The sequence below is a fragment of the Saccopteryx leptura genome, chromosome 3 (genome assembly GCF_036850995.1).
Source record: "Saccopteryx leptura isolate mSacLep1 chromosome 3, mSacLep1_pri_phased_curated, whole genome shotgun sequence".
In the NCBI taxonomy this organism is placed as follows: domain Eukaryota; kingdom Metazoa; phylum Chordata; class Mammalia; order Chiroptera; family Emballonuridae; genus Saccopteryx; species Saccopteryx leptura.
Genome location: NC_089505.1, coordinates 159150893 through 159175433, shown reverse-complemented (window position 1 = coordinate 159175433; position 24541 = coordinate 159150893). Strand labels below are relative to the sequence as shown.

Below are 24541 nucleotides of genomic sequence, written 5' to 3'. Positions count from 1 at the left end.
TCACAATGATTAAGGGGACACTGAATCAAAAGACATAACAATCCTAAATATATATGCACCAAACCAAGGAGCACCAAAATATATAAGACAGCTACTTATTGACCTAAAAACAAATACTGACAAAAATACAATCATACTTGGAGACCTCAATACACCACTGATGGCTCTAGATCGTTCATCCAAACAGAAAATCAAAAGATATATTGGCCTTAAACGAAACACTAGAGTACCTGGATATGATAGACGTCTACAGGACACTTCATCCCAAAGTGACAGAGAATACATTTTTCTCTAGTATTCATGGATCATTCTCAAGAATTGACCATATGTTGGGCCACAAAAATAACATCGGCAAATTCAGAAAAATTGAAATTGTACGAAGCATATTTTCTGATCACAAAGCCTTGAAACTAGAATTCAACTGCAAAAAAAGAGGAAAAAAACCCCACAAAAATGTGGAAACTAAACAACATACTTTTAAAAAATGAATGGGTCAAAGAAGAAATAAGCTCAGAGATCAAAAGATATATACAGACAAAAGAAAATGACAATACGACATATCAGAATCTCTGGGATGCAGCAAAATCAGTAATAAGAGGGAAGTTCATATCACTTCAGGCCTATATGAACAAACAAGAGAGAGCCCAAGTAAACCACTTAACTTCACACCTTAAGGAACTAGAAAAAGAAGAACAAAGACAACCCAAAACCAGCCGAAGAAAGGAGATAATAAAAATCAGAGCAGAAATAAATGAATTAGAGAACAGAAAAACTATAGAAAAAATTAATAAAACAAGGAGCTGGTTCTTTGAAAAGATCAACAAAATTGACAAACCCTTGGCAAGACTTACCAAGGAAAAAAGAGAAAGGACTCATATAAACAAAATCCAAAATGAAAGAAATCACCACAGACATCATAGATATACAAAGAATTATTGTAGAATACTATGAAAAACTATATGCCACCAAATTCAACAATCTAGAAGAAATGGATAAATTCCTATAGCAATATAACCTTCCTAGACTGAGTCATGAAGAAGCAGAAAGCCTAAACAAACCAATTAGCAGGGAGAAAATAGAAAAAAACTATTAAAAACCTCCCCAAAAATAAAAGTCCAGGCCCAGATGGTTATACTAGTGAATTCTATCAAACATTTAAAGAAGACTTGGTTCCTATTCTACTCAAAGTCTTCCAAAAAATTGAAGAAGAAGCAATACTTCCAAACACATTTTATGAGGCCAACATAAACCTCATACCGAAATCTGGCAAGGACGGCACAAAAAAAGAAAACTACAGACCAATATTTCTAATGAATATAGATGCTAAAATACTAAACAAAATGCTAGCAAATCGAAATCAACAACATATTAAAAAAAATAATACATCATGATCAAGTGGGATTCATCCCAGAATCTCAAGGATGGTTCAACATACGTAAAACGGTTAACGTAATACACCATATCAACAAAACAAAGAACAAAAACCACATGATCTTATCAATAGACGCAGAAAAGGCATTTGATAAAATACAACACAACTTTATGTTTAAGACACTCAACAAAATGGGTATAGAAGAAAAATATCTCAACATGATAAAGGCCATATATGATAAACCATCAGCCAACATCATATTAAATGACATAAAACTGAGGACTTTCCCCCTTAAATAGGAACAAGACAGGGTTGTCCACTCTCTCCACTCTTATTTAACGTGGTGCTAGAAGTTCTGGCCAGAGCAATCAGACAAGAGAAAGAAATAAAAGGCATCCATATTGGAAAAGAAGAAGTAAAGGTATCACTTTTTGCAGATGATATGATCCTATACATCGAAAACCCCAAAGACTCCACAAAAAGATTACTAGAAACAATAAACCAATACAGTAAGGTTGCAGGATACAAAATTAATATAGAAAAGTCCATAGCCTTTCTGTATGCCAACAATGAAATATTAGAAAATGAACTAAAAAAAATAATCCCCTTCATTATTGCAACAAAAAGAATAAAATACCTAGGAATAAACATAACAAAGAATGTAAAGGACCTATATAATGAAAACTACAAAGCATTGTTAAGGGAAATCAAAAAAGATATGAGATGGAAAAATATTCCTTGTTCTTGGATAGGAAGAATAAATATAATCAAAATGGCCATATTACCCAAAGCAATTTATAAATTTAATGCAATTCCCATCAAAATTTCGATGATATTTTTTAAAGAAATGGAACAAAAACCATCAGATTTATTTGGAACTATAAAAAACCCCGGATAGCCAAAGCAATCCTAAGGAAAAAGAATGAAGCTGAGGGCATTACAATACCTGACTTCAAACTATATAATATTATAGGGCCATGACAATCAAAACAGCATGGTATTGGTAGAAAAATAGACACACAGACCAATGGAACAGAATAAAATCACGTATATATGGTCAAATAATTTTCAATAAAGGGGCCAACAACACATAATGGGGAAAAGAAAGCCTCTTCAACAAATGGTGCTGGGAAAACTGGAAAGCCACATGCAAAAGAATGAAACTCGACTACAGTTTGTCCTCTTGTACTAAAATTAATTCAAAATGGATCAAAGACCTAAATATAAGACCTGAAACAATAAATTACATAGAAGAAGACATAAGGTACTAAACTCATGGACCTGGGTTTTAAAGAGCACTTTATGAATTTGACTCCAAAAGAAAGAGAAGTAAAGGCAAAGATAAATGAATGGGATTACATCAGACTAAGAAGTTTTTGCTCAGCAAGAGAAACTGACAACAAAATAAACAGACAGCCAACTAAATGGGAAATGATGTGTTCAAACAACGGCTCAGATAAGGGCTTAATATTCAAAATTTACAAAGAACTCATAAAACTCAACAACAAACAAACAATCCAATAAAAAAATGGGAAGAGGACATGAACAGACACTTCTCCCAGGAAGAAATACAAATGGCCAACAGATATATGAAAAGATGCTCATCTTCATTAGTTATTAGAGAAATGCCAATCAAAACTACAATGAGATACCACCTCACACCTGTTAGATTAGCTATTATCAACAAGACAGGTAATAGCAAATGTTGGTGAGGCTGTGGAGAAAAAGGAACCCTCATTCACTGTTGGTGGGAATGTAAAGTAGTACAACCATTATGGAAGAAAGTATGGTGGTTCCTCAAAAAACTGAAAATAGAACTACCTTATGACCCAGCAATCTCTCTACTGGTATATACCCCCAAAACTCAGAAACATTGGTACGTAAAGACACATGTAGCCCCATGTTCATTGCAGTATTGTTCACAGTGGCCAAGACATGGAAACAACCAAAAAGCCCTTCAATAGAAGACTGGATAAAGAAGATGTGGCATATATACACTATGGAATACTACTCAGCCATAAGAAATGATGACATCAGATCATTTACAACAAAATGGTGGGATCTTGATAACATTATACGGAGTGAAATAAGTAAATCAGAAAAAACCAAGAACTACATGATTCCATACATTGGTGGGACATAAAAACGAGACTAAGAGACATGGACAAGAGTGTGCTGGTTACGGGGGTGGGGGGGTGGGGGGGAGGGAGAGAAGAAGGGGGAGGGGGAGGGGCACAAAGGAAACTAGATAGAAGGTGATGGAGGACAATCTGACTTTGGGTGATGGGTATGCAACATAATTGAATGACAAGATAGTCTGGACATGCTTTCTTTGAATATATGTACCCTGATTTATTGATGTCACCCCATTAACATTAATAAAAATTTATTTATATATAAAAAAAAGAGTACATGGGAAGTATACAAAGCATTAAAATGAGAAAGAGCAGTCCAGAGATTGGGATTAGCAATTTTAAAAAAGTAGACAGAAAGAAAACAATAAGCTAATCAGAAAAAGGCATATAAAAAAAAAAGAGCCCAAAGAGCCAAGAGCATAATTAGAAGAGTATGGGGATCCAGAAGTCCAGGAACAGGACAGTTTCAAGGGAGTGGTCAACACAGTCATAGACTCAAAAAAGTCAGGTAAGACTAGCAAAATGAGTTCATTGAACTTGGTGATTACTTAGGCCACTTGATCGGTTACCCTTGATATAGATCTTTTAGCGAAGAAGCAAGAGGTAGGAGATAAACAAAGAAGCAGCAAATTAATGTGAGTTAAAGAATTAATAGGAAGTAAGTTATGGAGCTCCAGTGGTGCAATCGGTTAGAGTGCGGTACTTATACAGGAAGTAAGTTAGTGGATACAGTGATTAAACTATTTTTTTGAGAAGTGTGCTTAGAAAAGTTATGTGAAAGAGGACTGTAGACAAAGATGCACAATTATATGTGTGTAAGGGGTGTATTTAATTTTAGAGGAATTTAGTAAGCCATTACTATTTTCATATTAGAAGTTAGTATTTTCTTTGTTTTAAAGCGGAGGTTGGATTAGAACCACAGACCAATCTGAATGCTGTGCTGTACAAAATGGTAGCCACTAGCCACATGTGGTTATTTAACACTGGAAATATGGTTAACATGAATGGAGATATATTATAAATACAAATATACATCAGATTTTGAAGATGTGGTATGAATAAAAGAATGTAAAATATCTCAATAATTTTTATATTAATTACATATTATGATAATACTGTACATACATTGGGCTAAATAGAATCTATTATCAATAAGTTTAACAATTTCTTTTTACTTTTTAAAAATGAGCCTATTGGAAAATTTTAAAATATATATATGGTATACATTATATTTATTAGATAGCATCACTACTCTAGCCACTATCTGTAACCCTGACTATTTCCTCTATATTTTCTTATCTATGTATCTCAGTAAGCCAAAATGTCATGCTTGGGAACATATCTATAAGATAATATATCAAGATTCATCACTTTTACTTTCCCTTAATTATAAGTGATTACTAAAAAAACAGAAGCTTAATATATATTTATAGCACAAATAATTCAGACATCCATATTCTTTAGATATACCAATATGTGATAAACACTTAAAAATTATTTTTAAAATTTTTAATAGAGATGTAATGGACATGTAACATTATATTAGTTTTCACTGCATAACATAATGATTTGACTTTTTAATATTTTGTAGGTTTTCAAATATTCCTTACTTTAATTGACATTTTTAATTAAGCAAACACAATCCTGTTAAAAAAGGCTTTTACTATCAACTAAAATAAGTCATAAAATAAAATCACTAAATTTTTGTTACCTCAATCTAAGAATCAAGTAATTTATTCCTGCATTTTCCCACAAGAAGAGATGTAGTGGTGAAGTCTATTCTTTACATGTTGAATTCAGTATTTTTTAGTAAACATACAAATACTATTATGTATAAATAATTATTGAAATAGTATACTCCTGTATACTAAAATTATAACTATGGTTATACATAATAAGAATAAAAAGTAAGAGAAACAATAAAATTATTTGAAGGTGTCAATGGTTAAGTTGTTATATTGCAAATATTTAATAATCTAGCTGATAAAACTGAAGTTTATCCTTCAAGTAAATAACAAAAATACTAACCTTCTGCTTATCTAAGATCTTCATGGCATAATACTGTTCAGTGGCTTTATGTTTCACCAACATGACTCTTCCAAATGAACCTGTCCCTAGGGTTTTTTTCCTTTCAAAATCCTCCAGGCCAGCATTATTCTACATAGTCATAGAAAATAAAATAAATTTTAAAACAAGAAATTCTCATTAGAAAACTATGATAACAAGAATATATTCAGTAATAATCAAATAGATAATTTAATTTGTAACCATTCATTTAAAAATAATGCAAAAGGCTACTGAGATTCCAAGTTATTGATTCTATTTTTCCTTTTGAATAAGAAAGGATTTAATATTTGAGAAGAGAATTATATTGCAAAACAAAGCACAATAGTATTGAAAGGAAAGAAGAATCCCAGCTAAAGGTTGTAATATTTATTCCTAGTATTGCACTTCTAACAAATTAGTCTCATATTTTAATAATTACGTACTACAGGTAGACTGACAAAGACAATCATGAATGCCACACAGGCTTAGTGAAAATAATTGAAATGAGTAGATTAGCTGAGGGATCAGAGTCCTTTCACTAGATTATTTCCGAAGAAGGTACCATAGGACTTCATTTGTATCTTTAAAAGAGCTTATAGAACTGGAGAATAACAGTGAGAGAGTCTAATAGCTCTCCTCTGGTGCTATAATAACCCAGTATTACCTAAAACAGTAACAATGAGGAAAGAAGAGTTCCTCATGCCCACAAAGATAACCAAGAGTCAGAGTCCCAGAACAACAATCTGCCTTTTTTCTCCTTGAATAGATGCTTTGTTACAGGCAAACATCTTTGTTTGGCTTTGACTATAGCATAGAAGCAAAGAATTGGAAGCATCCATCAATCACTGAATTTGTTGCTGCCACAACGAAATGAAAATTACTAGGAACAAATGATGTGCTCAACAGCAATAAGCAGTAATTGCTGACCAATTTATTTCATAGGTTTTCAATACAAAGATCTCCATGAAAATCTTAGAAAATTATTTCCAGTCCGTATAATGTCTAGTGTGAGAAAAATGCAGTGAAACATGATTCTTGTATAAATGAGGAATCCGGATAGCTACTGGAGTCCACTGCGGTTGGATTTCATCTCTATTGAAAATCAAACCTTGCCGCTGGAGATACACCTTCTTATTGAATCACAGAGAGAACAAGCAACTCTAAGTTCTTACTTATAGAACTTGTTTTCATCATATTTTAATTTCAAATTTCCAATCATTTAAATTGCCATGAGGTTCTATGTCAGTGCAAAGAAAAAGTCCTTCTAATTCTGACTGAACTATTTAGATTTATAAATTATATTTAATTTTCCATTTTATCAACACAGATGGGTTGAAATGTTAATATAGTTCCCAAGTAAATAATGAAAACAAACTTCATTAGTTGAACATACAACATCTCTTTTGGCTAGTCACTGCTTTTCATACAAACATGCCATTGTCCTCACTTCCCTTAAAGTTTTATGTTAGATAATATCTAACTTTTTTTTTTAAATTTTTTTAGTTTTATTTTATCTATTCATTTTAGAGAGGAGAGAGAAAGGAAGAGAGAGAGAGACAGAGAGGGAGAGAGAGAAGGTGGGGAGGAGCTGGAAGCATCAACTCCCATATGTGCCTTGACCAGGTAAGCCCAGGGTTTCGAACCGGCGACCTCAGCATTTCCAAGTCGACGCTTTATCCACTGCGCCACCACAGGTCAGGCAGTATCTAACTTTTTGTAATCAGTAGAGTGATTATGTTTCACATTAGAGGTTATGCTCTAAGTTTTGATAATGATACATCTTCATAAAACTTAACATTTACTTAAAATTAAATATTTTTTAGTAAAAATATACTTAAAGTAAAAGTATTTTATGCTAAGAAACAGTTTTCGCCTGATTAGGCGGTGGCGCAGTGGATAGAGCGTCAGACTGGGATGTGGAGGACCCAGGTTCGAGACCCCACTGTTATTCTCCAGTTCGAGGTCGCCAGCTTGAGCGCGGGCTCATCTGGTTTGAGCAAAGCTCACCAGCTTGGACCCAAGGTCACTGGCTCGAGCAAGGGGTTACTCGGTCTGCTGTAGCCCCACAGTCAAGGCACATATGAGAAAGCAATCAATGAACAACTAAGGTGTTGCAACATGCAACGAAAAACTAATGATTGATGCTTCTCATCTCTCTGTTCCTGTCTGTCTATTCCTCTCTCTCTCTGTCTCTGTAAAAAAAAAAACCAGTTTTCATAATCTATTCTATTAAAGCTCATTAATTACTAACTTCAAAAAAATTTGACAAGTATAGAGAACTCTGTTTATATAGCTTTTAGATCTTATTTAAGACCTAAAATATTTAAATTATATGAAACTTGCCCCTTCTAAATGTTTATAAAAGGATCTCTGTGTTTGATTTCTCAATGGCCAAGTGTTTGTGACTAAGAATTTAAAAGTGCACAGTAGGATCCCTATTGTTGTAATTAATAAAAATAATAAATATGTTAGCATGGAAATAAATCAAAATTACTATATTAGAAAATATCAAGAGTTTGTAGTAGCTTGGCATTAGTATCAAAATTTATAGTCAGGTATACATAAAATTACAAATTAATAAATCAAAACAATATGATGACAAAAACTCCCATGTTAGCTGTACACTTATTAATGTCACTTTAAATTTAAAATTTCTGAGAGTAGGAGATTATTTAGGCAAGAATCATAATTTTACTAAACATAAAAAATTTAAATCATAGACAATTTTAAATATTTACCTGGGCAGGATTTTCCCACTTTTTTAAAAAGTCTTCTTTGGCTTTGGCTAGAAACTCTTTCACTAAAAAATAAAGAAAAAAAATCGTCTTGTAACAATATACATCTTATATATAAATTGATGTATTTTAAAAACTCAGACTTATGTCAAGTATGGTTGCTATAAAATATGTGTATTTATAACCATGATACACTAGAGAGCTAATCAGTTTCTCTAAACAAGAAACAAACATTTCTCTAATTTCTAAAAATCTGTAATACCTTCTATATAGAGATCACTTTGATAATTTCAAATCTAATAATAAAAATACTGTTCCTGAAAACATACCCAAAAGTAATGTAAAAAGGTTAGAATAATCTAGAACAAAATACTCTTTGCAAATAAAACAGCAGTGATAGCTTAAAGGCACAACAGAGCTTTTAAATATAAGAACTAAAAACATCTGAAGAATGCAAAATTGCTGATTTGTTGAGTTTCAAAAATAATCAATTTTGATAAAGGTGCCATTTTCAGGAATAAGAATTATGTTATTAGATTTGTGTTGTCTCTACCATAAATTAACACATAAAGAATACTGATCAAGACTTCAAAACAGAACAAAACACCACAAACACACATAAAACCCAAACAGATTAAAAATCTCATTCTAATTTGGAGCAAACTAAAGGTCTGAATGTCTAATTTCAATTGTACAGTGTAGAAAAGCAATTCAAAACCAGATGTTTACATAGTGTTAACAATAGCCACATTTTATAGAGCTGTGGTTTGAAGATTTAGATTTGTTAAATGATTAATCATTGGAAAAGATTCTTTTTTCTGTTCTTTCCACAAAGTAATTAACAATGATTTCTGGTTACAAGCAATTTCAGGATTTAGGAAGAAATTACAGAGACATAAAATGGCATAAACAATATGTATTCTTGTTTTTTTGCTAGGTATGCGAGCAAAACTTGCCTATATAAGAAATAATTATTTTTGTCTTTTGTTCATTAAGTTCCCAATATTTCTCTGATATGTGACTATAAATAAAGAAGAAAATAGCAGAAAATAGAATTTAAATAATGTTCAAATAGTAAAAGGCTATGCAAAGTGAACTTAGAACAGCTTATTTCAGATATACTAGTAGTAATGATGATATACTAGTAGTAATGATGATAATGGTAGGTGATGATGGCAATTAAAAGTGTAAGTGATGGCCCTGGCCGGTTGGCTCAGCGGTAGAGCATTGGCCTGGCGTGCGGGGAACCCGGGTTCGATTCCCGGCCAGGGCACATAGGAGAGGCGCCCATTTGCTTCTCCACCCCGCCCCCCTCCTTCCTCTCTGTCTCTCTCTTCCCCTCCTGCAGCCAAGGTTCCATTGGAGCAAAGATGGCCCGGGCGCTGGGGATGGCTCCTTGGCCTCTGCCCCAGGCGCTGGAGTGGCTCTGGTCGTGGCAGAGCATCACCCCCTGGTGGGCGGAGCGTCGCCCCTGGTGGGCGTGCCGGGTGGATCCCGGTCGGGTGCATGCGGGAGTCTGTCTCTCCCCGTTTCCAGCTTCAGAAAAATACAAAAAAAAAAGACTGAAAAAAAAAAAGTGTAAGTGAGGGGGGCCCGGGCCGGTTGGCTCAGTGGTAGAGCATCGGCCTGGCGTGCAGGAGTGCCGGGTTCGATTCCTGGCCAGGGCACACAGGAGAAGCATCCATCTGCTTATCCACCCTTCCCCCTCTCCTTCCTCTCTGTCTCTCTCTTCCCCTCCCTCAGCCAGGGCTCCATTGGAGCGAGGTTGGCCCGGGCACTGAGGATGGCTCTATGGCCTCTGCCTCAGGCGCTAGAATGGCTCTGGTTGCAACAGAGCGACACCCTGGATGGGCAGAGCATCGCCCTCTGGTGGGCAAGCCAGGTGGATCCCAGTCGGGCGCATGTGGGAGTCTTTCTGACTGCCTCCTGGTTTCCAACTTCAGAAAAATACAAAAAAAAAAAAAAAAAAAAAGTGTAAGTGAGGGGTTCACAAATTCCTCAATAAGATCATCTAATAAGGCAGTAGTATTAAAGTGAGATATTTTAAGACTCACAACCTTATTCCCCATTATTCCCAGTGTAGTTAGTACCTTTCACAAAACACTGCTACTAACCAAAAAGGCTACTGACATTCTAAACCTTTTGAAATTTCACGGTGGTAATGACACACCAAGAGCAGACATTATTTTAATACTTTATATAAACTGTCATTTGTATTTTGCTGTTAAAATACTTTCAAAATATTTTAGAAAGTTAGAGAAAAATAATTTCTAAATTTGGAATTTTCTCATTGTATAAAAATCTCATCCACCAAAACAATGAATCAAATAATTGTACCTAATTATGCAAATTGATCTAATTCTTTCTGGGTGTGGAATATTCTTACATTGTCTTTGAGTTTAGGATGGTTTAAGCTATTCTACCTCTAAAAGTTAATTACTAGTTACAACTAGTTTTATAAGAATTTCTTTCTTTCTTTCTTTCTTTTTCTTTCTTTCTTTTCTTTTCTTTCTTTCTCTTTCTTTCTTTCTTTCTTTCTTTCTTTCTTTCTTTCTTTCTTTCTTTCTTTTTCCTTCCTTCCTTCCTTCCTTCCTTCCTTCCTTCCTTCCTTCCTTCCTTCCTTCCTTCCTTCCTTCCTTCCCTCCCTCCCTCCCTCCCTCCCTCCCTCCCTCCCTCCCTCCCTCCCTCCCTCCCTCCCTCCCTCCTTTCTTTCTTTCTTTCTTTCTTTCTTTCTTTCTTTCTTTCTTTCTTTCTTTCTTTCGTTCTTTCTTTCTTTCTTAGCATGGAGCAGACATATCTGTACATAGTGCTGACTTGGAAATGACAGCTATAAAATAAATTGAAAACATAATTTATTGCTTAATGTTTGTGGCTTTTAAGAAACAACTTGTGATTCCCAAAATAAACCTCTGGATTTTTTTTTTGAAAAAATTTTAAACTATCTTCTATTTATAGAACTTGCACATAAAGTTGCAGTATAAACTCTCCAGATGCCTGCCTGAGTTTAGATAATTTGGAGACAAGAAAGAGAATCAGAGAAAGAAAAAAAATTTTTCTAACATCCTCATCCGGTTTCAGCTTCTGTCACTTCCGGCTAAGTAGACCTGGAGTTAAGGAAACATAATGGTTAAAGGAAGAACAGGTAGTATTTGCCAAAAATGGTGAGCTGAAAGAAAATTTCCTTTTCCCTGTTTGGTGAATGAACTAAATCAAAAATTTCAGGCACTACTGAATTTTATTCACTAACAGGATACTCAGAAAATTCTTTAAAAAATTCTCTGTACTCATCAATATTCCGTTTACTATTAAGTAGTACAGTAGAAAATAATTAACAGTTTTCATAAAAGCAATCAGAAATGAGTATGAATCAAAGATATTAAACTTTGTGAATTATTTCAATAAATAGATTCCTTTTTAGAGTATAGGATAAGCATTAATTATGTCATTAAAGAGTTCCATGAAGAAAACTCCATTTGAAACTCTTTGTCACATAAATATATGTAAATACATGAAACCTCCAGCATATGTGCACTATTTACATGTGAAAATGAACATAATTAACTCTTTGTGCAACATCAGTTAACCAAAACATACATCTTATAAATACAGAAACCAAAAATAGAATATTTCAGAACATGCTGGATTTTGAATAATTCTAAAACAATAGGCAGTCCAGAACCACATGTAATTGCTTTGAATTTTATTATGTATTTTTAGATAATGGTGAATTTAACTTTCTAAATGTTTTTCCTGGTTAGTTTTAAAATTTATATCCACTGACATAAGGTGTGGGTATCTATTTAATAAAATAAGTGGTGGAAGAGACAGACAAGTTTAAACCACGCAGCATATTGGACCCAGAGTTCTCCATAAAGCATATACTGAGAGTTCTCAGTTTTTCGGTTGTCTTGCCGAGTTCTAATATATAAGCTTCATCTATATTTTACCATTTAAACCATTGTGATTTCCTGAAACAATCACAGAATTTGGAGCTTGGTACGTCTGAATTAGAATGTTGGCTCTAATACTTTTTAGCTACATGATCATGGTACTTATCTATAAAACTAACAATAATTAGGAAAAAATATCAAGGAAGGGTTTTTCTGCAAATATATTTTGTTCCATACTGATTAATAATGGAGCAAACTAAATACTACAAACATGAAGATATACTAATATTAACTCCATTTCTTCTCAGAAGTGTACATTTTCCAAATAAATTTATTTTCTCTTGAGTTTGTATAATTTAAAGGGTCTACCACATTGAATTCTAAAGAAATCAGCCTACCAAAGGAATCTCTATGTTCACTCAGGGTTGGTTTGTAGGAATGTTGACCCATATTCATGAGATGAAGCAAATAGAAACAAAGTACCAATTTTTATTCATTTCTACAAGTACATTAAAAAATTTAATCTTATCACCCTCAAAATATTTTTAAATATGTTTATACATAGGACACAGCATAAAAATTGGATTGCAAAGTTCATTTGAAACATTAGGAAGTTTATTAAAAATTCAAGTATGGCACATCTTTATTGCATGTTATTCAGATAATTCTACAATGAATCGGAATGCTTTATTAATTACATTTAGTAAACATATTTATTAGGTGCTTTTGAGTTCTCTGTTAAATAAACAACACCACTGCTTATTATAAAAAGTGAATGTTGTTAATTATAGTATGCCATTACCCAATGCTTAAAAGAGGTTAGCATTCATGATTTGTAAGAAGAGTTTAAAAATTATTACTATACAGATTACAACTACTCTAGATGTTGAGTTCTCCAGTCTCTTTGTAATGAGAAAAATGTTACTGCCATTTCTGCACCTCCTTATAATAAAAGCACATTATTTAATTTGTATAATGGATGTCAGAAAAGTAAAACGAACACAAACAGAAAATAGAACAAAATATAATATGAACTTACTAGGATAAATACCCAATTAAATATCAGCTCTTTTATTAAAAATTTATGAGTGTATTTTCTTTCAAAAACCATTCATTAACCTAGTTTATCTAATTTAAGTGGTGTGTATTAATCTGTCTGCTATACTGTACAACTTCCACTGCCTCACAGTGCTTTATTTGTTGTTTCTAAAGTATCATTCAAGAAGCTGAACTATAAATCATTAATATAGATAAAACTTAACACAAAACTAAACAAACCATTCTCTTCATTAACAAAAATGTTTTTATTAACTCAATAGAAATACAACAATATAAAAATATAACTTCATGAGGAACATAACATGAAATATAACTTCATGAGGAGCATAACAATTTGTAAACAAACAAAAAGCTTTAAAAGGTAACTTTTTTTTTAAATTGAAAAGTAGTTAGTTGCCTACCAGATACTTCTGAAGAGGAGCAAGCTTGTATCCAAAAAAATAAAACAATGATTAAGTGACAACTCAAAAACAACATAGCATAAAATCATCTATACACATTTTCCCAGAATACTATATACAGAAATAAAACAAGAATGTAGAAACTCAATTATTTGACTGAACACATTCAGATAGGACATTTTAAAATTAAATGGTAAAGAAATAAAATCAATAATTATTGTTTAGTGCCTAAATCAATATCATCCTAATTCTTCTTAAAATTACTAACAAAACCTTTAAATCCTCATGGCAATAATGCTAATAATATTAAGTAGCATACATTGAAATATATAACCTATAATTATTGCAATACCATCTCTGAACTTTTATTTATTCAAAACTCTACTGAGGAAAGACATACTGAATTATAACACTTTAACTCCCTTCTGAAAGAGATTAGTGTCTTTCTGGCATTTTATCTCCTTGGTGCTGGTTTAACAATCTTTTCAGCAACATCTAATGAGCACTGTTTAGTGGTGCCAGAAAGTGAGCTACACTCTGGGAAAACTACAAACCATATGCATCTCCACTATTTAAGGAGATGAAAAGCTGATGTGGAGACAGAAAACTGTTATACTGGAATGTGACAAGGATAACTAGGTGATAAGAAACTTACAAGGTGATATGCAAGCTTTAAACAGGAAATTGTTGGGTAGCAAAGGTAAGGCATAATAGAAGACAGAACAATTATGCTACATCTTGAAGATTAGAGTTCCTATGGCATATGAGTTGATGAAGAAGACATTTCAGGCTGAGATGATCTCATATAAAAGTCAGGGAGGAAGAAGCTGGGTTTATCCAGGAAATGGCAAATGGCTGGTAACAGCTGCAGTACAGGATATAAGCGTATAGCAGCAGTGGGAGGTGAAGTGAAGAAAGCAGGTGCCCCATCATGGAGGTTATTGTTTCCCATGGTGATGCTTGTCAATGTGTGGGAAGGAACAGAAGTAAATTGAGTTATCCATAATTGCTAGGCTCTATTTCTGTTGGAAAATAGGAGGCAAAATCACTTGCTAAGGGATAGGGGAGCCAGAGTAAGGAGGGATAACTGAGGATTAGAGGCCCGACTATTTTAAACCTTAATGACTATGTAGTGAATAAGGGAGGGGTTATTCTTTTAAATTCTCCTATTAGAGAAAGAACAAGTACAGGTATTAGGTATTTAAGCAATTGTTTCTTAATAGTATCTTTTTGTGTAGTCATAGTTTAAAATTATGTTTCATAGGCTCATATTATATAAGGTCTACCGGAAAGTTCTGTCCGTTCCTGTCATAACAAGTTTCGACATGTAAGCACATGTTTATTTGGCGCATGTGTGCCTCTCTATTTTTATCACTTAATGTATACATACTGACATAGCAAATTAACTAAAACAAAGTTGATTCACGTTAGTCTTATGTGTGAAGCGACAGTGTACCCATGGCCACTGATAAAGTTCATTTACACCACTGTAATTTTTACAAATTTCAACAAGGAAGAAATGCTACAGAAGCATGTAGAAATTTATTGAAAGTGTTTGGTGAAGGAATAATACCGACTAGCACTTGTTTTTGTCCTTACAAAATTTTTTGAAGGGCAAAAAATTCAAAAATGAAGAAGATATCAAACAAGCACTGGATCAATTTTTCGCATCAAAGGATAGAACATTTTTCAAAAATAGGATATACAAATTGCCCTCACACTGGCAAGAAATCATTAATAAAAATGGCAATGATATTATTTAGTAAAGTTTATTGACGGTAAGAAAAATTTGTATTTTATTCCAAAAACGGACAGAACTTTCTGGTAGACCTTAGTTCATAGGCTCCCTAATCACTTTGTAATTAAATTATTTTCGTCCTTTACCTTAATGAATGCATTATTCATTTTAAAAGTTATTTAGTATATTCAGAAAGCAAAAAACAGGGTGCAAACTGAGAAAAATTACCTATAAAAGTACCAATTTCTATCAACAAATAATACAATCTCATCCAAAACCTCTCCAAAGTGTAAATCTAGCAAAGATAATAGTTGTTTTCTGCCATCCCTACTTCAAACACCCACCTCTTTAGAGCTCTCTATTTTTTTTATTTCTAAGAATACCCCTCACATTCTATACTACTTTCAATAAACTAAATATGTATAAAATACTTTCAATAAACTAAATATGTATAAAATTGCAACAAAATTCTTCATAAAAATCCAATTTATAGTAATCAAAGTAACAAGAGTTATTCTGTAAAAGGTGGTTTCCTACCAGATGCTTCTGATGATTTGCGTGCTTGGTCAAAAAGAATAAATTAAACAGATAAGTAACATATACAATAACAGACCCAGAAGAAGTTATCCATTAATACATGTTCATTAGTATATTTACACATAGAAATAGAATATATAATAGTTGAGCATAATTCAAAAGTATTTTATATAAGGATTACAACACATTCTTTGGATATATATATATATATATATATATATAATATTTAACCAACCAAAACCATATTCTAGAAAGGTGTTAATGAGATATCATATTCTATCCCTTAATCTGAAGAGCAATTGTACTCACTTTGCTGAAGGGACACTTTATATGCTTCACCATATCAAACATATTCAGTCAAAGCAAATCACAGTAGCCTTAAAAATGATAGTGGTCACAAAAAAACTTTACTGCAAATAAATTTTTGTAGTTCAGTGGATGGGACCATGCCTACTTTTGTTTTTTTCTAAGATATCAATTAGTCATGCACAAAGTCACACATGAGTGTTTGGAAATGTAATAGACAATAAAAGCTACATTTTTTATTGTAATATTTATTTTACTTTTCTTTCCTCTCCTTATGCTTTTTTTGTTAATTCTTTATCATGTCTTAATTACAAGTGAACAATATTACTTTCACTAAACCATAAAAAAATAAAGTTTTTGTGAAACATATATTTAAATCATCAAATTATAACAAGAAACATATTAACACTGATTAGTAGCTACATGGACAGATGGATATACTGTGAATCCACAGTGTACTACTCACAACTAATTACATGCACATGCTTTCTCTCCCAACTTGCTCTCTAACTAGAGAAGTGGTGGATTTTCTAGGACATCAAAGCCATGTTTTATTGGAAATGGTCCCTATAGGATTTTTAAATAAAAACTTAAACTAAATTTATAGTCATAAAACAAAGGACCCAGAAATCTTTGAAAATATGTTTTGAAATGCATTCTACTTCCTTAATTGTTTACTGAGGTTTTTTCTCTGAGCAATAATACATCTACCACAATCATATGCTACAGATTTTCCATTTCACTTGAAATTCAATGTTCTGTCTTGTTGACAGACAGTACAAAGCTAGCGGTGGATCCTTACATTTTCAACCTAACTAGATAGGAATAAGAGGATCAAGAAATGGTTATGACAATTTATATTGCCACCATATCCTGATGCTCCATATTCTCACAAAATGTCAGACTTTCTCATTTTTGCTAATCTAAGGGGTATCAGGTTATATCTTTTGTTAAAAATTAGGTAAATGTCTTTTAGAATTTTATAAATTCCCTTGAAAGGTCTTATTATTCTTTTATTAGATTCCTACGTCGGTTCTTAGAGCTTTGATACTGTAAAAAGGAGATTTAAAAAAAATACTGTTTCTGCCTGATGTTTAGAAATAGGGACACATCTCAAACACCTTATGTGAGTTACTATGATAAGGAGGGCTGTTTTGAATACCAGTCTACGGTTTATTCGTAGAGCCAAAGTGCATTATATGAGAATTTGTGAATTTCACCCAAGAAATATAAAGTTTAGGTTAGAACAGCACAAAATTTGAGTCTTAATCAGGATAGAAGGTGCTTTCTTGGAAGGAAAAGTTGCTCTATGAGAGGATTTTAATCTTCCCTAACAAATCCGATTTTCAACCATTTTCCTCCAGATATTTTCCACTATATTTGAAGGATTTACATGCTGCTTGTCCTCTTGAAGTAATAACAATAAAAAATCTAAGCTGAAAAAAAAACTGTTTGTTGTTGATGTGCAGTACATTGTTGATGTTTATATATTGATCTTATATTTGGAAGTCTTGCCAGATTCTGTTATTAATTTTAAAATAGCATTCATATATCATCTTGAATTTTCTATGTAAACATCACATATCACTTGTAAACAATGACTACCTTGTTCCTCCCATCTCTTTCTTGTCTTAATGTGTAGGTTGTAGCTAATAATACAAAACAGACCATAAGCTTTCTTTTCCTATTTCCAACTTCAGAGAAAATGTTTCCAATTTTTTCCCCCACACTTTACCTGTAAAGCTATACTAGACTCAAATAAATTCAAGACTATCTCCTCCTTTTCAATTATTTGGAAGAATTTTTTTACAAGATGGACACTTTTGTTCTTTGAATATTTCCTAGAACTTGACTGTAAAGCAGTGCAGTCTTAAATTTATTGTTTTAAGTAAGCCTTTAACTAATTAAATCTTAAATAGGTAAAGTACTAATCAGTTATTTTAATTCTTTTCTATGAACTGGCCTTTGGCTGTCTGTCACATATCTTTATTTCCCATGCCATTGATTTTTGCTCACATTTTTACTAGTTTTTTTTTTTCTTTTGATTAACCATGCTTTGCTTTTTATATTTTGTTTACTTGAATACTTACATCATAAATATCTTTTGCGTTTTCTAAGATAAGCATTAAAAAATTTGTCTCTAAATCTACTTACTTTTTTTCCTTTTCATTGAATTTATTGGGGTGACACTAGTTAACCAAATTATACAGGTTTCAGGTACAAATTTCTATTGTACAACACATCTCTGTAGACTGTATTCGTTGTCTATTTCCTCAAGTCAATTCTGTATCCATTGTAATGTACCCCCATCCCCTCCTCCATCTGCCCCACCTGCCTCCCCAAGGCAGTCACCACACTGCTGTCCTTGTACATGAGTTTTTTCATTTTTTCTTTTTTCTTTTTGCTCAACCCCTCCACCCCTCCTCCAGCCACCGAGAGTAGTTAATCTGCTCTCCATGAGTCTGTCTCTATTAGTTGCATACCAAAAGTTTTGATGCATAGTTGGGTTTTTTAACTTACATTGAGTTAATTCCTGTGCTGTAAGTTATCCAAACTTTTGAAATCCTCAGATAGAACATTTGTGTGTTTATTTGTTTAATTAGTTTTTTATTATTCATTAAACTTAATTGCTTCATGGTCAGACATCACAGCCTATATATAAAGTCTTTAAAATATTTTGAATTTGTTTAGTTATAGTATCAATTTTGTAAGTGTTGTATATATTTCTGTGTAATCAATTACTGGATGAGGCCTAATCTGTGGTGGCGCAGTGGAAGCGTTGACCTGGAATGCCGAGGTCACCAGTTCGAAACCCTGGGCTTGCCTGGTCAAGACACATATGGGAGTTGATGCTTCCTGCTCCTCCCACCTTCCTCTGTCTCTCTCCTCTCTAAAATAAATAAATAAAGTCTTTTAAAAAAAACATTTAAAAAAATTACTGGATGAGAATTACCTCTCTCTATATCTATAAACCTTATATATATTTATAATTTCTCCTTCTAAATGGGTCCCTTTTGTTATATATATATTTTTAATTTTTAAAAATATTTTATTTATTGATTTTTAGAGAGAGGGGAGAGAGAGAGAGAGAGAGAGAGAAGAGCAGGAAGCATCAACTTCCATATGTGCCTTGACCAGGCAAGCCCAGGGTTTTGAACCGGCAACCTCAGTGTTCCAGGTCGACGCTTTATCCCACTGCGCCACCACAGGTCAGGCCTGTGTTATATATTTTGAGGCTGCTGAGGTACATACAATTTTTTCTCTTAATTTATATATTTTTATGTGATATTAATTTTAAATGGTAGTCTGTGTATGACAAACATACTCTGATATTCTTGGGAGGGTCTATTCCTGTTGAGTATCATTTATAGATGTGTGTGTGTGTGTGTGTGTGTGTGTGTTGATTTTTGGATTGTGAATTCAAAGTTCAGTGGGGCTTTATTTGAGAAACATGCAGGTTTTGACTAGATGTTTTGTATTAGCTTCTGCCTGACATCCAGTGACTGTTACTAGCTTGGAACTATTGCAATGATGTATTTTACCTCAGCGATTTTCATCAGGTGTGCCACGGCACACTGGTGTGCCCCAAGAATTTTTAAGACATGCTAAATCCTATTTAGTCAGGGGCAGTGACCTCTTTTCCCTTACATTGTCAAAATAAAAAGACAACAGCCAACAAAGGAATAGCCATTTGTCTGACTGGATCAAAATTATACCGATTTTCTTTTGTCAGATCAGCAAAAACTATATTTTTTGGTGTGCCATAAAATTTTAGTAATTAGTTTATGTGCACCATGAGTTGAAAAAGGTTGAAAATCACTATTTTATTTCATTGGTGATTCTAAACTACACAATTAATACAGATTAAAACCTGAAATCTACTAGAAGAGAAGCAATTGATTACAAACTTTCAGGAGAGGTATGCCACACACATGAATGCTCACCCCTTCCCTGTCCTTAGGAGCGCAAGCCAAGAAATACAAGCTTCCTTATTTCCTTCCTGAGGTTGTAATCCTTTGAAGATCCTGGCTTTACATAGAAGTGTAAGAAATCCCACATTTCTTCTGTCTTCTGTCTCTGTGAGGTCATTTAAAACTGGAGCTCCCTGCTTTACTGAGGAATGAACATCTCCTTGGAGTAGTCAGTGTACTCCCTCTTAGTTCTGCTTTTCACTTATCATTTCACTTTTTTGCACACTGTGAGTTTTTGGGGTTTTTTTTTGGTATTTTTCTGAAGCTGGAAACGGGGAGAGACAGTCAGACAGACTCCCGCATGCGCCCGACCTGGATCCACCCGGCACGCCCACCAGGGGGCGATGCTCTGCCCCTCCGGGGCATCGCTCTGCCGCGACTAGAGCCACTCTAGCGCCTGGGGCAGCGGCCAAGGAGCCATCCCCAGTGCCCGGGCCATCTTTGTTCCAATGGAGCCTTGGCTGCGGGAGGGGAAGAGAGAGACAGAGAGGAAGGAGGGGCGGGGGTGGAGAAGCAAATGGGTGCTTCTCCTGTGTGCCCTGGCAGGGAATCGAACCCGGGTCCCCCGCACGCCAGGCCGACACTCTACCGCTGAACCAACCGGCCAGGGCCACACTCGGAGTTTCAATTATATTCTTGTAAGGTCAGGTATTCATTTAAAGGAATGCTTGCTATATTTATTAGCATTTCAGAGTATTGTTGTATTATCAATTTCTGCTCTAGTCTCCAATTTTTGGATTTCTCTTTCTTTCTAAGAGAAGCATTTTGTTAGGTGTAAGATGTAAAGAGACCTGAATGTGTGTGAAATTCATTTTTCTTATCTATGAACTTCAAAACTTCTGTCAGGATATATTTAGCTGTTGGTTTCTTTTGTTAATCTTTGTCAAAACACAATGAGCTACCTGAATCTACAGATTCAGGTTTCTCTTCAACTAAGAAATTTTCCTGAAATATAATATATATATATATATAGCTCCTGTTCTATTCATCATTATTTGTTCTTTAGGAATGCTATTCATTCCACTTGTAGTTTCCTGCCTTTATCTAACATGATTTTCACCTCGTAATTTCTATCTATCCTGTCCATTCCCCCTATACTCTAGTAGGTTGCATCAAGCTTCACATCATTAATTTCCTTCCCTGCAATGGTTATTTCCATCTCTACTGCTTCTAATGCAGCTTATAGACTGCAAATGCCAGGTTAAACTCTCTTATAACCTTAGCTATATCATTATTGCTTCTTTTCTATTCCTACCTCTTAACCAGCTCTCTTCATTCTAGTCACTTGTGTTATCCTTCATGTATTAGTTCATAAATTCCATGTTCACTTGAAATTTTTATGAATTCAACACAGAAGCTCACTATAATATCTTACTTTTAAACTCTCCCCCACAAATATTTTCTAAATATTACTTCACTCACCTATTAAAGCTGTGATTTTATCCTTTAATTACATACAATCTCTTTTATAGGTTCCATGTTGTTGCTTTTCTTATTTATTCATTCATAAACAATGAGAAGCCTTTCAAAACTTTAAAATGCCCCCCTAATAAGGTGGATCCTCTCATCTCCTATTCAGGTATGTTAGAATCAACATCTCAGATCTTTCAGTTGATACATATTTATGTTATCAGTTAAATACAGGCAGTCCCTGGATTACAAAGGAGATAGTTTCTGAAGGTTTGTTTTTAAGATGAATTTGTATGTAAGTTAGAACAGGTGCATTTAGCTATTAAATGCAATTTAGACAGATGTTTGTCTTAACATAGTATTTACTTTTACCTCTCTGTGTATATAAATACTTAAACACTTTCAAACTTCCAGAATCTATGTCCTTCATAATCCGGGGACTGCCTGTAATTCAGAGATTTTTCAAAATGGGAATGAAGCTAGGACTATGTGGTTCCTTGCTCAGGGTGATACCTACCACTTCAGGGGACAGCCCTGTCACTTCCGGAAGAAGAAATGCCACTTTTTCATCTTGAAATGCCTAACAAATTTTTGGTTGTCCCACGATAACTGTTTTAAATGAAAATACTCAACATATTGGCCCAGCCACTCATCTCCCTAATAGTCTTTCTTATAGGCCTCATTCCTCTAAGTTAGTGAGGGTAAAGCTACTGTTTATTTCTTTTCCATGAAGCAAGCTACTCAAAGTAAAACTGTCAGCTATTAAACTTTGGCATCTAATCGTTAATCTCATACTGTACATTTCTGAGCAAGTAAGTACCCTTCCTTAATTTCAGAACTGACACACTGTTTTCCCAGTTTTGTGTTCTTTTATATTCAATCAAGATCTAAAAAGGGGAATTAAGTGCTTGTGCTCAAGCCTACAACTGTTCTGTAATTCATAAAAGTTAATGTCATCTTTGGATATTTGCCTTCAACTTTCGGTGGACCAATCAGAGTTTTCATCTGGAATGTTGAAATAATGATGCTAGTTATGTTCCAATAAGCATATGAATCAAAAAAAACTAATGGCTGATATTTTTCATTGATAATGTTAAGTGTTCAAATATGTAAAAAATGGTTGATTTTTAGTTATTTATTTACCTATAGGAACTTATGAGTTCATTACTATGTTTGGGGCCTTGGAGTAACTACTGGAAACACACAGATGAACATGGCATTCCTTGGCTTAAGGAGTTCAAAGGCTGAAGATTGGAAACTGGCATGCTAATATACAATTTCAATATAATACAAATAGTCATCATAGTTTATAAGCTTGCTTTGGGACTACATAACTCTACAAAGTCAGTAATAGAGGCACCACAAAGGTTGTTTTCAAAATTTTTCTGATATGATTTAAATATAGAAAAGTAGTAAGAAATAATATATGTATGTATATAGTATATTATAGCTAGATCAGAATTTTAAGAGATGAAAATAAAGCCAGAAAAGGTAGGTCATTGATCTTATATGCCCTACTAAGGAATTTAACTTCTATCTGAGAGAAGAATATGGAGTTTCATGTTAGGTTCAGAATGGGTATATTTACATTTTAAAAATGGCAGCATAGAAAATGGTCTGAGGATATAAAACTAAAAGGTGAGCGACAGGGAAGCAGTTACTGCAATAGGATTGAAAAGATACAGAATGTCTGATCTAAAAGCATTCCCAGTCTTACCGAGACTGGAAAAAGTAGGTACTTCTGAGACATTTCTGATGTAGACTCAATAGAAATTAATGACTGTGTGCATGTTTGGTGGGAGTGGGGATAAGAAACAAGTGAGGAATGACAATAAAGCTTCTGTTTTAAGTTCCAGCATGGGTAGTAGGATTATTAACAAAAATCAGAATCAAGAAAAAGGTGCAGATTTAGGCTGAAAAGAGAGAATTGACTCTTGAATAGAAAATTCAGATAAGGAAGGAAGATGTGGGCATGGATGAAATCATTCAGAAACATTGTAGCTTAAAAGAGCCACAAAGATAGATTCCTAAGAAAACTAACACTTAATAAGCAGGAAGGAGAAAAGGAATATCTTTTTAAACAAAAGAGTACCATGTACACATAAATACCACATGCCAAGCTATAGACTTAGTTGGCATTTGCTTATATTTTTTACAAATAAAACCACACTCCATTTGTAATTTTCCACATTTTGAAGTGGCTAAACATTTAACCACTTATAATCCTGAAAAAGTCAGAATGTCTAGTTGTGATTACTCTGATTCCTAAGGATATAAGGGCATGCAAATATGATCAAGGATATCAAACACTATCTGATTAATCCACAGCTTTCTTGAAAGAAAAATACAGCAATAAAGAAGCAGCAACCATTTTCTTCAGCTAAAACCAAGACTTCCCATTGTAAAACCTCTGTAACACCACACTGGCTGCCTAAAGATCAGGTTATATACTGAACTTTCACAGAGACAACACGCACTGGCCAGATTCAGAGAAATCTATTATTTTAAGTATGATAACCAGATATATTGTTTTGATATCCACAGAAGTCCTAAGAATGTTAACATGTTGATTCTGTAATATTAGCCCAAATTTAAAATAGTACATCAAAAATAAGTATTCACTAACAGAAAAAAAACAGGATAATAATAGTAACAATTCTTAGTATCTGGCATGGAAAAATATTCTTTGTCTAATATCATTCCATAAACAAATATCCAACAGTGTGGATTGGGTTTACGTTATACTGTAGCAGGATAAAAAATATTTACTGGCAATAATGAGGTGATCTTTAATTATGAGAAAAAGATTCATCTATTTTGAATTCTATCATTCATTATACAGCAAAATTTCGACACTCACAGGTCCTGAATTCCAATTCCAAACCTTTTAAGTGTAGATTATAGACTGTTATAAGAAAGACCATATATAACACTTCTTTTC

At 33.6% G+C, this 24541-nt stretch overlaps 1 protein-coding gene across 9 annotated transcripts in view; it reads right to left on the bottom strand.

Moving 5' to 3' along the window:
- The window catches only part of PRKACB (protein kinase cAMP-activated catalytic subunit beta), a 147755-nt gene that overhangs the window by 49818 nt on the left and 73396 nt on the right, over positions 1-24541 (bottom strand). For 5 of the 9 annotated variants that reach the window (XM_066376655.1, XM_066376659.1, XM_066376663.1 and 2 more), the window contains 2 exons: positions 8292-8353; positions 5536-5664 (listed from right to left, as the gene is read on the bottom strand). In XM_066376655.1, coding sequence (XP_066232752.1) covers positions 5536-5664; positions 8292-8353 — 191 coding nt within the window. Of the gene's footprint in view, positions 1-5535; positions 5665-8291; positions 8354-13638; positions 13663-15913; positions 15938-24541 lie in introns of all 9 variants that reach the window. The other 4 variants (XM_066376656.1, XM_066376657.1, XM_066376658.1 and 1 more) reach the window with 2 other exon arrangements.